The 16,865-nt window shown below is 43.3% G+C and overlaps 1 protein-coding gene across 6 annotated transcripts in view; it reads left to right on the forward strand.

The window, feature by feature from the left end:
• The window catches only part of MGAT5 (alpha-1,6-mannosylglycoprotein 6-beta-N-acetylglucosaminyltransferase), a 112,014-nt gene extending 100,890 nt beyond the window's left edge, over positions 1-11,124 (forward strand). For all 6 annotated transcript variants that reach the window (XM_036386573.2, XM_036386575.2, XM_036386577.2 and 3 more), the window contains 3 exons: positions 171-245; positions 2,688-2,845; positions 3,884-11,124. In XM_036386573.2, the coding sequence (XP_036242466.1) occupies positions 171-245; positions 2,688-2,845; positions 3,884-4,082 (432 nt within the window). In that variant the 3' untranslated portion in view covers positions 4,083-11,124. The remainder of the gene's footprint in view (positions 1-170; positions 246-2,687; positions 2,846-3,883) is intronic.
• Positions 11,125-16,865: the final 5,741 nt, after the last annotated feature.

A 16,865-nucleotide genomic window follows, 5' to 3' on the forward strand; every position in this document is an offset into this window, starting at 1 on the left:
AGAAAAATCAGCTAAAGCTGCTGATGGTTTTGTAAAATTATTTTTTAATGAGTTTATTAGTACTTTTTGTTGCTATAATAGAGTATTTGGACCAGAAGCTACATCACAGAGTACACAATGAAGGTGATTGAAACAAAAACCCCTCTAACCTGAACACACTGTCTCCACAGATTGACCCTTATTTGCCCTATGAATTTACCTGTGAGGGAATGCTTCAGAGGATGAATGCCTTTATTGAAAAACAGGTATGAACTTCTGTTTTGGATGACTCTTGGATTATGTTGGAAAGGGAGGACCATCTCCATTTTAAAGCTTCTCAGTGTTGCTGCTGTCCAAGTAGGAATAGTAGCTGTGCAGACCTTGGCATTGTAAGAAAGCAGAAAGGCCAAGCAATTTTTCAGTGTGTATGTGACTTCCTTAGCTGTGTGCACACATAAAAGCTTTGGATCAAGAAGGATCACTTAAATACAGAGGTACTTTTTGATGGAATTGCAGTCTCCTTGCAGAATTGCAGCCTCTGGGCAGATTTTTCAAGTATTTAGTTTCAATCAATAAGATTTAAATGGTTTGGAACCCAGTTACTTAAAGGACTTTTGGTCCCTGGGCATCACTTCCAGCTGAGAGCAGCAGAAGATGTTCAGTTGAGTAATAAACTGCAGGGATTTACTTGGGATCCTGGTTTCTAGAAATTGTGTGTTTGCTTGGACTCCTGCCCAAGCCAGATCTGTTGCAGCAGCCAGCTCTGCCTTTTGTTCTGGCTGCTGCAGAGCAGAGATAGGAATAACCTTTATCTCCGATATGTCATTTAATTGCCAGCATTTCTTTCAAGGGCACTGGACATCTGTCTGCCCTTGTATTTTTGAAGGTGGGTGCTGTTAAAGACAGTCCTAAAGAATAACACAGCTTCAGGTCAGGAGGGTAGTTAACACAGCAGAGCTATTCCCACTTTCCTGCCAATAAACACTTTAAGCTTTTTGCTTCTGTACTGATGACAAAACCTGTAAAAGTATCACTGCTTTTGATTATTCTACCCAAGTTAGAATTGGGAGTTTTTGTCAATCAGGAAGAAATGGAGCTCAATGTAAGGGAGAAAAAGACAAGAGATGGCACCTGTGGCTGAAACCTGTCCCTTCCCTCTGGCCCACCCCCAAGGGCTAAGCCCTCCCTTGTGCTTCTCAGAAAACCACAGGATATTGTAATTTTGTTCATTGCTTTGACTAATTGTCAAAAGCTGGTGGTGTTTCACAGCTCCCAGGATGCTCGAGCACAATTTTTAGCTGCATGTACTTAGCACTTTGCCTAATTATCATGTCAGATGAACCAAAAATAAAAAGCAAAAATAGAGATTGAGACCTTATTTTGATAAGTTTGTGGTGAAGGCAGGAAGAACAGAGAAAGCAGCACAAGCTTGAAATGGGAACAAAGATGCTGGAATAAAGAATTGGTTAAATAATAATGGTTAAATAAAGTTAAATAATGGTAAGATAATAATTGGTTAAATAAAGATGCTGGAATAAACCACTGGTTCAGTGGTTTGTGGTTGCCCATGACAGTGGAGTCTTCAGGGGATGTTTAGTGTGAAGAGATGGGCCAGATACACTGGGCAGCTGGTCACTCTGTGGACAGTGGAACTGCAGCATTTAAAGGTGCCCAGAGTTCCCCCTCTGGGGCCTTGGCAGAGGGTCAGGAGGGAGGACAATGTTCACAAGAAAGGTTTGGTGACCTCCCTGTCCCTTCAGACCCAGCAGCTGGGCTGAAGGCCTCTATGGTCTGAGATGAGACCTCTGGGCTGTGGCTGCACACCCTGCAGTGTCACCTTCAGCTGCCTTAAGCCAGCCTGGTCTCCAAGCTGCTCCATCCTGGCAGAGCCCTGGCCCTGCTAGCTGCCCAGTGTGGCTGCTGGGTCACAGCATCCCTGCTGAGCCCACCCCTGCTCCTGTTTGCTCTGTGGCTGCACACACACTTGTGTCTGCTCTGCAAGGCACCAGCAGGGGCTGGGAACCAGAGGGAGCAGGGATTGCTTCAGTTTTGGCACTGGCATCAAAGGAGCAGCCAGGCAAGCGTGGCCAAAGCAGCAGGGACTCCCTGCTGCAGGTCTGGGAGCTGCTGGGGGAGGCAGGCTGGGCTGAGGGAACAGACATACTGACTTTGAAAGATGTGGCCAAGCAGAGAAGTTGATAACCCAGCAGAAAATGTTTGGGCAGGACTCTGTGAGGTCAGAAAACTGACTTGGCTCAGCTCAGCCCCAGAGCTTGGCAAAGGGAGTGAGAACATTCAGCCAAGAGCAAGAAAAGACAGATAACGGAGGACACCTCCTTTGGTCTCACCTTGAAATTTGTGGGTCCCTTCCAACTCAGGATACTTTGTGATTCATGATTGTATAGTATTCCATTTGTGGTTAGACCTGGAAGTATGAAAACTTCCTCCTTCAGCACAGGAAATCAAAACAGAATGAAAAAAGCTCAAGCTGATATTGAGAACTGGTAAATGAATTTGGGGGCTTTGGGTCACAGTGAGGGGATCAGTTCACACAAGTTTTGGTTTTGTCCAGAGAAGCAAACCATGATGGACCAGGCCCAAATTATTTGATCACCTTTTGGTGAGAGTTGCCCAATGCTAAAACACAGTCTGAGTATTGTGCAATGTTGTCTGAACACATCATAACAAAACATGATCTGTCACTGCAGGATTTCTGTCACGGGCAGGTGATGTGGCCCCCATTAAGTGCCCTTCAAGTCAAAATTGCTGAACCTGGAAAATCCTGTAAGCAAGTTTGTCAGGAAAGCCAGCTCATCTGTGAGCCTTCCTTCTTCCAGCATCTTAACAAGGACAAAGCTCTGCTTAGGTAAGTATTTCTAGCACAAGTATGTTGTTTGGTCTCTTTATTGCACTGGTTTTTGCCACACTTGGAATTTAAAGCACAAGTTCTGTGAGAAGGGAAGGTGGGGAGATAGCAGCTCTGGCTGGAGGTGTTAGTGCAGATGTGTAAAACTCACCAGCTGTGCATTAAGGAAAGGAATGCTGCTTTGGGATGCTCTTTGGAAATGTGTCTGTGTTCCTCTCAGAGTGAAAACAAAGTCCTCAGAACCCCAGCAGCAAATTGGCTGCTGGGGTATCTGCTTTCCAGGTTTTCCATCCCCACTTTTTGCTAAATTACATTGGAGAAGATTTTGGTGTTTGTATTTTCTTTGAAAAGTTGTAATTTCCAGTGGAGCTCAAAAGCAGCTCATATAAAAACTTTCTTCTCTAGCTGTCTAGACAAAATCAGAATCCTGTGGAAAAAAACCCGTCTGTTAAATGCTGAAGGTTACCAATGTTTCCAGAATAAGTGAAAACAAGGTTTTGCTGGAATTGCTACCCTGGTGCTTAAGCTTTGTGGTCACAAATGGCAACTGGCATTTTTCATTTTCTGCTGGCTGGTTCCTGGGAGCTGCAGGTCCTGTTCCCTGTAGCCCAGGAGCAGCATCCCTTATCCCCACAGTCCAGCTCACCCACCTCCAGCTGCCTCTGTGGGGCTTCCCTGGAGAAGAGACTTCCTGAAATTAAAGAGAATATCTCCTGATTTCAGATTCTTTGAGTCTGTCCTACTGAAAATCCACGGTGTATTTAAATATTAGGTTTTGGGGAATAGTCAAAAGCAGTTTTTTTCTCTTTAACTTCTTTTGTTAATCTTTAGGAAGCAGCAAAGCTGTAAAGGCTGCACTGCCCTCTGCAGAGAGAATCTGTACAGCAGAAAAGTCATGTTCTGGAAAGCTGCACTTGCAAATGCACTCAGTTAGGACACAGTAAAGCAGGGTTTGTTATTTTTAGTGAGGAAGGTTGAAAGCTGTACCAAACTGCCATGACCTCAGGTGTGATGCAGATGACATGCTTTGCTTTTTAGGTATAATATCGAATGTCTCACCATGGAGTCTGCAAACGATATCCTGGTCCCCTCTTTTGATGGAAGGAGGAAGCACTGTGTTTTCCAAGGTGACCTGCTACTGTTCAGCTGTGCTGGCTCCCACCCTGCCCACAGAAGGATCTGCCCCTGCAGGGACTATATCAAGGGGCAGGTTGCACTCTGCAAGGACTGCCTATAGCAGCAGCAGGGCTGCTCCCAGCTGGGCACAACCAGAGTCCTTTGGAGAGGAGATCCTTAGTGTACTCCCTGCACTTTGGTCCAGGTTTTCCACTGCAGGCAGAGCTATCATTGCTGGGCAGAATTATCTACTAAGAGAGGAGGGATTCATAATAAAACAGCTGTAACTGATCTTTTCTTCCTATAAGGACATTTGCAGTGTCACTCTTCAGATTCCTTCAGCTGTTTGCGAAGAGAAACGAGTCTCGTGTTCAACAGTGATTTGAAGATGACTGCACAGAATAGTTTGTAGAAAATTTCCAGACCCATCAAACTTCTGTTTTTGTTGTTTGGGTGAAGTGTTTTCTATTTTTTTAATGAGTTAGGACATCCCCCATCATGGTTAGCTAAAGGATCTCAACTTCATTCCAGGTAGAAAATTGAAAAAAAGTGTGCTTGAGGGAAGGGTTACTGGGGAAGGAGGACTAACATTTTATTCAAGGTGCACTGGTTTGGGTACAGCTTTGGCTTGAATGGCTACAAAGTGGTTTAGTTCACAAGAACTTGGAATAATGAGAGAGCTCTGTACCCTGCCATTGGGTTATTTGGGCCCAGTTGTTGTTTTGTTTTTTTCCTTTTTTTAAATTAAATATTTGTATACAACAAGGTATTGTCTGCATCACAGCTGCTGCACCAGAGCAGCCTAAGCAGAGTGTCACAAATGAGCAAATAGGCAGTTGCCAGCATGTGACACATCTTGGTGACTGCACAGCTCACTGGGGTTGTGGCATTCCTCAGTGTGGAAAAGCTACAAAAACACACAACCATTTTTGGAATGGACTCATCACAGTTTACTGGTCCCATTTAGGGAGTAATCCTCAGAATTTGCCCACGCTTCTGTTGTAGTCTGTCTACTAGAAATTCTGTGTGAAGCAAAAAGTATCAGCATCATTGGAGCAATATTATCCTTAGAGCCTCAGTTTGCTACGGCTTCCAGTAGTTAAAGTGTTGCTGAATGACATAGAAAGGTTAAACTCAGCTAACTACAATTATTGTATGGTAGAAATGTAAAATGTCTTCACAACTAGCTAGGTTTTTAAAGAGAAATTTCTTTCTGGAGAGCAAGTAGGAGGAGACAAAGAGCAGAAAAGAAAAGAATTATTCAGTCCTCTTGGGTTCTTTGATTTTTTTTTTTTTTGGTTTTAGAGGGCTGCTTTTTCTTGTTTCTTCTTCCCTTTTGATCATGCACACCCATAACAAATTTAGAAGAAAACAAATCAAGAGTTCAGAATTTAAATCAAGATTGGGTTTTAGGGTTTTTTTGAGAGAAGCAAGTTAACTCCTCTGAACTGCCTTCTTTTCACAGAAGTAATTTTTGTTATTTTCAGCAGAAGGTGACATGCTTGACAGCACCATTTGTAGTCAGGAAGTTACATGTTAAGATTAGTGAGAAACAAATCTGCAGTCAGAGTCTGTAGGTTTGCAATGTGGACATGCTCTCACCATGCTGGAATAAAACCTCAAATCAGGACAGATTTTTTTTTTTTCCATAAAGATTACCAGGTAGTATGAAAGGCAGAGATGCTTTACATTTTCCTTTCTCGGACATATCTGCTTGGTTCAGATTTTTCTGGTAAGCAGTGTTCATTATCTATGTGGGAATATTGATGGATGTAGTGACCTACCAAAGACCAGGCAAGGGAGATGCTATTGCACTGTGGATAAATCCTCCAGAACAGTCTGTGTTTTAAATTCCAATTTTAAATCAGTGAATGAGCCTTTTCAAGCATTTGGTTTCCTGCCTCAACACTCCTGACAGTGTTACCCTGTAACACTCCATAACATCCCTCTGCACAACACAGGAGGTTGTTGAGTATCCAAAAAGGAGCTGTGGGAGCTGTTGAACATCAGGGTCACCAGGATCTGGGTTTGATGATGTGAAAATCTGCTGTATTTTAGATTAATTTTCCAGAAACAGAACAGCTGGGTTCTCTAATAGGAGGCAAAATTTTTGTATGAAAAGAAAACAAATGCAAACCAGTATGAAAATCCCTCCTGTTGTCACAGCTCAGCATTTGCTTCAGTCAGCACAAATGTAGTTTACCATAGTTTCACTGCTCTGGAAAAGCTGGGGGAGGATAATTGGAAATGGGTCTGAGCAGGCACAACAATTCATTCTGTATTTATATAAAATATCCCCTGCATACCTGTGCATATTTGTGCAACTAGAAAATGCTGCCTATCACAGTGTATGAACTTCCAGCTGGTGCTGAAAGTAAAGGCAAGAGCAGGACTTGTCTTCAGCCTGATGTTTTTCAGGCAGGAATTGATTTTGAACTGGGATATCACAGAATTATGTTGGAAACAAAGATTTGTGCGTGTGCACTTCAAGGGTGCAAAAGGTGGGTTCTGCTGTAGTGTAATTCTTTGCTGTAAATACATGTTTGCTTGCTTCCCCCTGCTGTAAGGCCCACATGGCAGTACATACTGCATTTCATTTTGCCTCTAAACCTTTAAAGATGGGAGGGGTTTGGTATTTGTTATTATAACATTTTCTGGTCTAGTGCTTTGCTCAATGCTAAGTTTGCCTTTACCACAGCAGGGAGAGTTTATTATAAGCTGTTTTCTCATGCTGTAGCACTGTTTCTAGTCTGCTGAACTGAATTGTGCATTCTGGCAAAAATGCAACAGCAGCACCGATGCCGCTTGCGTTTCAGCCAGGGACAGAACATCCAAATTGGCTTCAGTGTCAGGTCTCTGATCTTATGTCCACTGAAACCTCTAGAGAAGACTCATTAATCTTGAAGAATAACAAATCAAGACCTACAGCTTCATGTAAAAGGAGACTATCATGAGAACTGTAAGTGCATAGACTCTGCAAGCCTTGCTCACTGAGCTCCACACCCTCCCCGTCACAGCCGCCTCCCCTCGTGCAGTGAGAAATTAGTGAATCCTTCTGCAGATCAACACTCAGGCAAATCCATGTGGGACTAGTGAAGAGTTTGAGCTATTTACTACAACCTGTTTTAGATAACCACATTTCAGGCTAGGGGGCAGCTTTCTGTTCAAGTTCCATAACTATTTTCTTTCCTAATTGAAGAAGAAAGGTGTGTAGTCCTGTTCTTGCACTCCAGCAAGGCCATCAGAGAGGGGACTGTGCTGCTCTTTTCAGTCTCGCAGCAGAGACTGTGCAGACTTTTCAGACTCAAGCAGAGCTTTCAGCTTCCTGTGCTCAGAAGTCAGGTTTTTGCATGACTGCATTTGAATATATTGATCTGCGATTGATGGGGAAAAAAAATGTCAAAAGTTGAATACCTAAACCATTTTACAAGCTTTTAAACATATCTCTCATATCAAGACATTCTTTGTTTTAAAATTTTGTATTTTTGTATGTGACCTAGTTTTTTTCAAAAATCTTGTTCCTACGGGATTAGAAAACTTGAGAGAAGCATTTACATATTTATTAAAATTAACATAAAAGGCTTGCCTTTGAAAGGTAAAGTTGGTAAATACACACTGTTTAAAAATGCCAATAAAAACCTCATTTATTTCATATATGCAAGTTGATTTGCACATGTATAAATAGAGTTGCTTTTTGCATTTTTTGCTTAGTTTCTATGTTTCTTTTTGTAATTTATAGTTGCAGCAGTGTGTTTGCTTGTTCATATCAGATTATGTTTCTACAAATATTTAATGTTTATGTGCCTTTTTTACTTTCTTTGGGGTTTGGATATGTGTTTGGAATATGGACACTGTCTGAACAATATAATGGAACACTAATTCCAGGTAAATTGTGCTGATGACTCTACAACTTAGTGGTGTGAATTTTGAATGATTTTTAGTAGTGAAGAAATCTGTTCTAAAACTATATAAGGCTTAATAAGATAAAAGATACTATAACTTTTAATAATTCCTGCAAAACATTGCTTCTGCAAGCAGAATGCAATTTAGTGAGAATCTGTGATTTGGCATGAGAGCTCCTGCTGGGACAGGATGTCTGTTCAATGACCAGGGAGCAAAGGAAAGCCATTAACATTCCCCAGGGAGACAATGATAACAGAAAACCTCCAGGAACAGCTGATTTGATGGGCAGGAAAATTGAAGATCCAGAATGAGGTTTGGGAGGTGTTGGTTTTTCAGATAAAGATGTCTCTGCATGGACGTACACTGGGCGGTTCCTGGTGCTACCAGAGAATATTGGCCTTTTATCACAGCTGAACTGGCAGCTCTCAGTGAGCAGGGCCTGGTCAGCTTATTGCAGCTGGATTTCCTTTTTTATGCTACTACTTTTCTGCAGCAGTATTTTGCAAAGCAGCTGCTGATCAGATTTCAGTAGGGGTGGGCTTGTAGCCAGAGCCAGGACTCTGCACCTTCCCAGCTCCGCTCTGCTCCAGCTACTTTATGTCAGCTTTTGCACCTTGCTGATTATCAAGGATTCAGATTCATTGAAAATTTCTCTTGATATCATCAGCTCCAAATCAGGCTGTCATGTTGTACCACTGTCCTTTAAAATCCTAGGCAGCATCCTTTATTTGTCCTTAATACAAAAGCCATTCCCTCCCCTCTCAGAGTGCGTGGCCCATCTGAATTGCAAAGGGATTTCTGAGTTTGCAGCACTGTTCATGTAAACAAAACCCAAATTGCTTTCTCAGGTATGTCTTTTGCTCAGAGTTCATTTCAGGACCAGATTTTGCCAGTAAAATAAATTAACTGGGATGAGTTGGGCTGGATATAATCTCATCCAAGCCTCATTAACTTAGTGACTCCCCCTGGCTTCAGTGATAGCACAACTCCTCCATTAATGTTTCTTAAAATTAAAGGATCAGCCCTCCCTTTTTAATAAGTGTAAAGCACTGTACCTTAAATGATAAAGACCAAACACTTCCAGGGCATATTATTCACATATCAGCAACCAGTTTTTCTTGCTGTCACAACATAGATCAGCTCTAAATTGATGTTACTGATTAATTATTAAGGTATCAGTTGAAAATGTGGTTAAATTGCTGATCAGTCAACAGTTGAGGGTCTGAGGGATGAAATTTTTTATTGTTTATTTTTAGAGAGACCAGGAGTTATCAGTTTCTGATTTCCCAGTCTTTTTTCCAGGGGTGCTAACATTTGGCATGGCTGTTTCCTTGTGATGTTTGTCCTGCAGCTGCTATGCCTTCAATTTCTCACTTGTGATCTCTTTCCATCTCCTTTGGCCCCATTGTTGTAGGGATTGCTGTAAACTCCAGGAGAACAATGCACTGACAGATATGTTTTCATTGGAGCTGAAATGGCCAGGGACATAGAGGATTTGATTGAGATCTGCTTTAATAATATTGTTGTGAATGTAACATCAAAACACACCATTTTATGGGCAGTGACTTAAACCTCATCCACACACTTTCAAGCAGTTCTGTAGGGTTTTTTTTAATTAGTTTGCAACTTCCAAATATATTTAAATGGAATGTGTAAACAGCAACTCCATGTATCAAGTGTAAAATGTTTACTGTAGGAATGTGTTGAAAATAGCAGAGGCTGGACCCCAGAGTGCCTCAGGTGTGAGGCATCATTCATTGTTCTTTCTTCTAGGAAAAGCAACAAAGTGCAACCATTGCTGATGTGCCTTGCACACTGGATCCTGTTCATTTTGAACAGTGTCATCCTTTGCATATTCATGTAATTAGAACACATAAAAGTGTGTTTTAATTCAGCAGACCTCTCTCAAGAGCAGTAAGCCACTTCTTTATTAAATGAGTAAATAAAACCAGGTCCTAAAATTTTGATAAAATGAGTAATAACTTCACCCTCAACACACAGAAACTGCTTTAAAAAATCAGTTGTGCTCAAGTGATTGAAACCCTTCTCTCTGCTGGGCAGTTCAGTGCAGGTGCAATTTGCTAAAGTGAGCTGTGCATGGGACCAGAATTTGCCCCCTCGTGTAAGGGCTCACAGAAGCATTGAGGACCCTGCTGTCCCCATGGCCACCAAAGCACGTGGCTGCTTGTGGTGCAGGAAAACACACCTGTATTGTCTCTGCAAACACAGCCCTGGGTCCTGCAGGAGCCACCAAATCCTTGGCTTTAAGGAGAGCATGTAAATAATGCCTGGCATTTCCTGGAGCCATCCAGGGCATCAAGTGCATGAAACACGACCTGGCTCAGGCTCCAGCAGCTGCAAAGTAGTTTGAAGTATCAAATAGGCACATGATAAATCAAGTTAAATTGCTGTCTGAAGGCAGTTAATTTTAATGGTGTAATACCCAGAACTAATTTATGTTCATTATCAGGTCTGTTGCAGTACAGTGACAGTGAAAAATATTTTTCAGGAGTCGTGAGTTTAATTTGGTTTTTGCAAGGAATGCAGGAGAGGAGGAGGAAATGGCAGTTTTTACCAAAGGAAAGAAAAGAGTAAATTTTGTGAGAAAAGTTACCCTGGAGATTCTAAGAGAGCCAAAAGAAAAATATCAGGGAATATTTACAAAGCAAATTTGGGCTTGGAGACTTTGATCCCCCTGAGCTTGCTGAGCTGACCACTGCAGGGAGATTCTCCAGAGTGCTATTTGAGGCAGCTCTTTGGGTTCTGGTCTGCATCATTCCCTGCAGGAGTCTCCCTCCTCATGGGTGAAGAGGGTCAGAGTCTGAATAAGCCCTGTAGCAGTATAAATTGGGAAAAACCCTACTAAATTCACTGGAAGTAAAATACTGCTTTTTGCAAACAATAATGTGGGGTCAATGAGGGGTTTAAATGGACACAAGAACTTCAGGATCAGGCTGGTACTGTGGGGTGTTTGGTTTGAATTCTCCCCTAATAGGTTAATCCTTTGTTTTATTTCAGTGATTGTGTTCCACTATATTACGTTCAAGCAGTTGGATTCAAACAGAACAGAACGCAGTGGTTCAGATACTGCCAAGTTCCTGGGGTTCAATAGGATGGGATTTTTTTTTAATTTTTTTTTTTAGAACAGTAAATGTCTGTACTTTAATGGCATAGAAAACTGCTTTGTTTTCACTGTTGTAGAAAAAAAAAAACTAGGGAGAATTTATTTTTCAATAAACTTTTTTCTTGTGTGATTTGGATTTATGATTGCTTTGTGCTTAAATGGGAATGCCATGAGCTGCCTTTTATCCCAAACTGCATTTCTGGGGCTTCTTCCAACTCTGCAGCTGGGTGTTTCTATTGCTGCCCCACCTGTGCACAGGTAAGTCCCACACCACAGCCAGCAGAACATCAGGTGAGTAATGAACTGTTGGCTTTGTTTTGTTGTAAACCTGGGTTATAAAATTGGATAATGGGTTACATCAAGCCTCCTCTGAGGAGGCAGCTTTGTCACAGCAGTAGTTAGAAATTCCTGCTTTCCTATAAATTTACAGCACACGCCGAATTTACAGCACACTGTAAATTTGGGAGAGAGGGAAAGTGAGACTGAATTGCAGTGGCTCTCAGGCCTGCAAGACCTCCTGGCACAATACACTGTGGAGCTGAAAGATGGAGCTCCTTTGTGGTAAAATAGCAGCTTTAGAGAGCATTCTCCTGCAGGATCCAATTTAACATGCTAAGCACTCAGGAATGAAACATTTACATGAGGAACAAGGGCTCAGGCATGAAGCTTTGGCTCATGTGGGATTGGGGTGTGCATTCAGTGCCCTCAAGAGGTGCCACGTGAAATCACCTTGGCAGCTCTGCACAAATTCAAATGTTCAGGGTGAAACTTCTCCAGGGGAGCTGTCAGGGTATTTCAGTGGCACCCATTCTGCTGACAGGCCTTTTCTGCCCACCTCAGGTTTTGTTAGCCCAGCCAAGAGTCAGGGAAGGGCTGTCTGTTGTCAGCTGCTGGGAATGTGGAGAGGTTTTGGTGGAGGCATCCAAGAGTAATAGAGCAATTAATGCAGGAGCAGTATGCAGTGGAAAGAATAATATTTAAAAAAAAAAAAAAAGACAGCTCTTTATCTGTTTAAAAAATGTCCATTTGTAACACAGTTTCTATGTATTAAAAAAAAAAAAAACATGACTACACTGGAAAGAAGCAACAGCTCATTTTTTTCAGCGTTACCTTTTTCTAAGCTTGTTGAGGTTTTGTTTTTTTTTGTTTTTAATGTGGCCACACGTAAGTGAGTCCTGTAGAATCAGAAGAGTACAAAAGTCAGTAACTATCACGTTGAGATGCCTTGTGTTGCCCCTCTCCCAGTGAATGACACACACCCTGGTAAGCAAGAGCATAAATGAAGATGTCAAACAGATGCCTGCAGGCTGGCAGAGGTTTCTGGGGTGGGTTTGGATATCCACTTGGCCAGTCTCTTCCCTGGGGAGTTCTGTGCATTGTGGCTACAGAAGGTGGTTTTTCCACTGTGCAGTGCTGCTGCAAGAGCCTTTTATGGCTGTTTCAGTGAGGAAAAGTATGTGAATATCCTTCACCACTTGCCCCTTTTTATGGTCCTCGGCATACTTCCCCTTGGACTAAATTGGGTGAAAATGTTGTTGGTTCTGTGTTGCTGTTCAACACACCACAATTTCCAAATGTTTCCTACCATCAAAATGAATTACTGGAGGACACTGCTCATTCAGGCTCTTGTTCTGCTTATTTTTGGAAACATTTTCCTTCCTGTTTCATTCCCTTAATTGTTGTTCAGATTTGACATCTAAAAAGCTGAAGAGACATCTGTAAAATGGTGAGCAGCTAGAGTTACATGTGGGCTGTGTTGCAATCATATAATGGAAAAAAAAAAAGCTATGAAAATTGGAACTTGGAATAAAAAATACACCATGCAGCTGTATTGGAAAGCTCCTTTGGGGGAGCTTAAATACTGGATACTTCAACTCTCACATGCTTAGACTGGGTTTAGTCAAACTCCAGCTGGTAGAGAGTCCACAGATGGAAACGTTTTGCTGGGACTTTGTGCTGCTCTCAAAACACTTCCCCTCAGTGTGCAAGAGCTGGAGCACCCACTCTGCTGCCTCACACTCCCCTCTTCTATTTGTGTTTATGCTTGTCAGGACTTCTTATTTTATTTTATTGATAGTGGAGATTGCATTTAGCTGCAATCTAGGTAGTAAATCCTTGTAGCAAAAAAACCTGGGACCGGTTTGCAGAGAACAGACTGCAGCTCTTTGCTCTCACCGTGTCCTGCCTTGCTTGGGAGCCTTGGCTTGGGGATCCTTGCTCCTGCAGGAACTCAGGGAAGCACTGCCTGGCTGAAGACATCTGCTTGTGAGGAGAGACACATCAAAGCAAACCAGTGCTGCACAACAATGCTGAAAGAGTAAAAACTCCAAAGAAAATGGACCGAGGTGAGAACCTTTGGTGGCTCAGCAGGTAACAGCTGGTGCTTCCATTGAAAGTACAGGGGATCTTGGAAGGGAAGCTGCCAAATCCCCAGAGACCCCTCCTGGCTTTAATTCCCTCCTCACCTCCATAGGAGGGTGGAATTGGTGTGATCAGGGTGGAATTTGTGTGATCAGCTGCAGGCTCGGGTTCTGCCCAGTGACAGGAGGTTGGCATTGTCACTTGGCCTGTTTAACAGGAGCTGCCTCCACTCCTTGCTGCGTGGTGAGGTGAGGGGTGACAATAATCCCTACAGCCTGTGTCAGCAAGAGGTGAGCTCAGAAGGGTGCTGGGTTTGGTGCCAGCAGTGGGAGCTGACAAAATGGGATGTTTCCCAGCTACTTGCCAAACTAACATGGAAGAAAATGTACTTTGAGCCTGCCTGCAGCTGGATGGTGGTGCTGGTGTCAGCCCCTGCAGGACCTGAGCTCTGAGCTTCCCTTCTCCTGCAGCTCCTGGTGAGTGGGCTGGAGGCTTGGGGGCAGCTGTGCCCACTGAACAGGGAAAAAGCAGGAACTGTTCAGTGCCACCCCCAATAGCAATCCCGTGGCTGAAAGGAAAACAGCAGCTCCCAGCCTTGGGGGAACAGGAGAGGGAAACACCCCTGGCTGCTCTGTTACTGCATTAATTATGCTCTCACATTGCATAACCTGGCCCCATGTGCCAGGCCACAGGAATGTGTTTTTGTGTGCTGCTCCTGAGCAGTTCCTGGTCCTGGATGAACACAGCCAGAGGTGCAGGGATGGCTCTTTCACAGCTCCTCTCGGTGGCAGCACACCCAGCACGGGCAGAGAGGTGAGAAATCACTGCCAGCACAGCAGAACTGTGTGGAACCCCTGTGGGAAGCATCTACACAGGTCCATGAATTCCAGGGACAATCTCTGTCAAGGAGCTTCCTCAGCTCTTCATTTGACTGCCAAGGAAAATGTGTTGTCAGATTGGGAACAAACATTCCTGGTCTGCATATTATTAAGCTTTAATAGAGGGAGTGGATGGCCTTGGGCTAGATGACCTTTAAAGATCCCTCCCAATCCAAACAATTCTGTTAATCCTTGTCCCATGGCCTAGCATCTCCATGAGTTGGGCCACAAAAAAGAATGCCAGAAATGCCTTCACTTTTTCCCAGGCAGCTGGGATTGCAGAAATGCAAGTGGTATTAGCAGTGGTGAGCACCTTTGTGGTACATTCCCAGCTGCAGGTGTACCTACAGCTGAATTTGCCCACATCTGAGGAGCTTCTTGTCTGGGATCTTTGCTTCAGGTCCATTCCTGGAATATCATCAGGGAGCTTCTTTTGTGGCTCTTTTTCCACCGTGGTTGGATGATGCTTATTTATGGTCTGCCTACTACAGCAAGAAGTAAAATGGAATAAATCAGCAGCAGATGTTAGTCTGGTGATTTTTTAAATGACAATCAAGATTCAAAAAAATCTGGATTTTAGCTAAAAGTGAACATTATCATTTCCCATGCCTACCTGGTGTGTGTGGGTCATGGCTGGGGATTCAAGATTGCAGTTCCTGTAATCCTGACAGAGTTGTTGAGCTCCCTTCCCTGCTGAACAATATGGCCTGATTCAAAGCATCTGTGTCGCAGTCACTTTCAGGGATTAATTTGCAATTCTGAGCTTGGCCAGACTTTAATAAGTGTCGGTTTGCAGGCTCATTCTGGCCAATGCTGTTCCTTGTGTGAGCACTGAGGCTCCTTCCTCGCACCCTGTGCACAACAAAGAGCCCCTGGCAGTGCTGAGGCTGCTGTGAGCACCAGGCAGGTTATTGTGGTGGCCAGTGCCAAGTTTCAGGTGATTAGTCCCAGTGCTTTTGAGCTGTTGCAGCTTTTGAAAAGTCCACCTTCCCTTAGCCTAGCTAGAAGCAAACCTGCCATCTCATAGTCAGAAAAATCAGCAGGCACTGACATTTAATAAAGCCAGCTCATCTAGGAACTGTTCCCTCTGAGGTGGCTGCTCGAGCAGTGTCACAAGAGATGGATGAGCAGTTGTTTTCTCTGCTATTGTCACATACCACAGAGTCTCCTTTAAGCCAGGTGGCTTTATCACCATTTCTGAGAATCATTTTTTCCTGGACTTTATCAAGTATCACAAGGATTTCTGTTATTTTCTTGCATTTACCAGCAATTTACCAGGTGCTTTGAAGCACCTGTGGTAACTGAAAACTCTCTGCAATTGGTTTCAATGAATCTAATAAGAGTATGATTAACTTGTTTAACCACATATCCTTTTCAGGTGTCTGTACTTAGAAACATCCTCAGAGCATGCCAGAGACATAAGGAAGTGTGAAACTTCATTAACTGAGTGTTTAACCTTCCTTTGTCCGTGAGCAGCACTTCTGTGCTCCTGTTTACACTCAGCATTCTAACAGGACTATTTCATGTTTCAGCTGGGTGTTGGTTTGAGTGTCCTGCATACTTTCAGTGGTTTAGGACTTTGGTGTGGCAAAGGTTATACCAGGAGCTCAGCCACCACCATGTCCCTTCTCAGTTTTCTGCATCAATGGGCACAAACAGGCTGCTGGACTGCAGCCCTGGGGAGCAGCACTTCTGTAGTTCTCAAATGTCATTCTCAAAATTCTCAATGGGACTGAGTGGGAATAAAGCCCTTGGGGAAGTGGAAAGGGGTAAACAGTATCAAGAACACTAACAAACTCATGAAATGTCTAATATTGCTGGGTTCAGGCCCTGGCTCTGTGGTCCTGAGGCTGAAGATACCTGACAAACACTGCTAATACCAGCTCACAGCTCCCTTCGTGGAACTGGTGTTAGAGGAAAACATAACAGGAAAAGCACAAGGGTCTTGGGGTGGCGTTTGATATTTAAAAATCCACCTGTGCTGAATACAGTGAGCAGTCCTACACCTTCCAGTCCTTCTGGAGTCCTTGCTGAATGCTCCTCTGAAGTAGCTCCTTTGCAACTGGGTGACATTATCCTGTGACAGCAAGGCACAAGCAGCATCAGCACTGATAGCACCACTTTGCATACAAATACGAACTTAATTGATCCAAAACATGTGAAAACAAATGATAGCAGCAGGGCAAGCTTCGTTTTGCCATAAGGAATCCTGTACCAAGGCATGTTCTCTTTCCAATATTGTCTCTCCCATATGGGTACTGCCCGGGAAACCACTGGGTGGTCTCTTCCAACACTGATCAGTGGGAGTGGGCATTTACTAGAGCTCCTTAAGGACCTGCTCAAGTCACAGATGATGGGAAATGGAGTTTTTAACATCCCACTTGTGAAAAAAAAAACAGTGTCTCCTCTGTACATCCCTCACTGATCAGTCTAATTGTACATCTACTCTCATATCTGCAGTCTATTGTTATGTACTAGAAATGGGCATTTCTAGCTACTCACCTACTCACCATGGCCTTACTCCAAACTCTGCAGTGGTCTGTCCTATTTTTTATTCACCTGTGATAAATAGAAGCAACAACACTGATTCTCTGTTGTGAAAACCGACCTGGAATACATCAAATAAAGAGAAAATGGC

Source organism: Molothrus ater, chromosome 7 (genome assembly GCF_012460135.2).
Source record: "Molothrus ater isolate BHLD 08-10-18 breed brown headed cowbird chromosome 7, BPBGC_Mater_1.1, whole genome shotgun sequence".
NCBI classification, from domain to species: Eukaryota; Metazoa; Chordata; class Aves; order Passeriformes; family Icteridae; genus Molothrus; species Molothrus ater.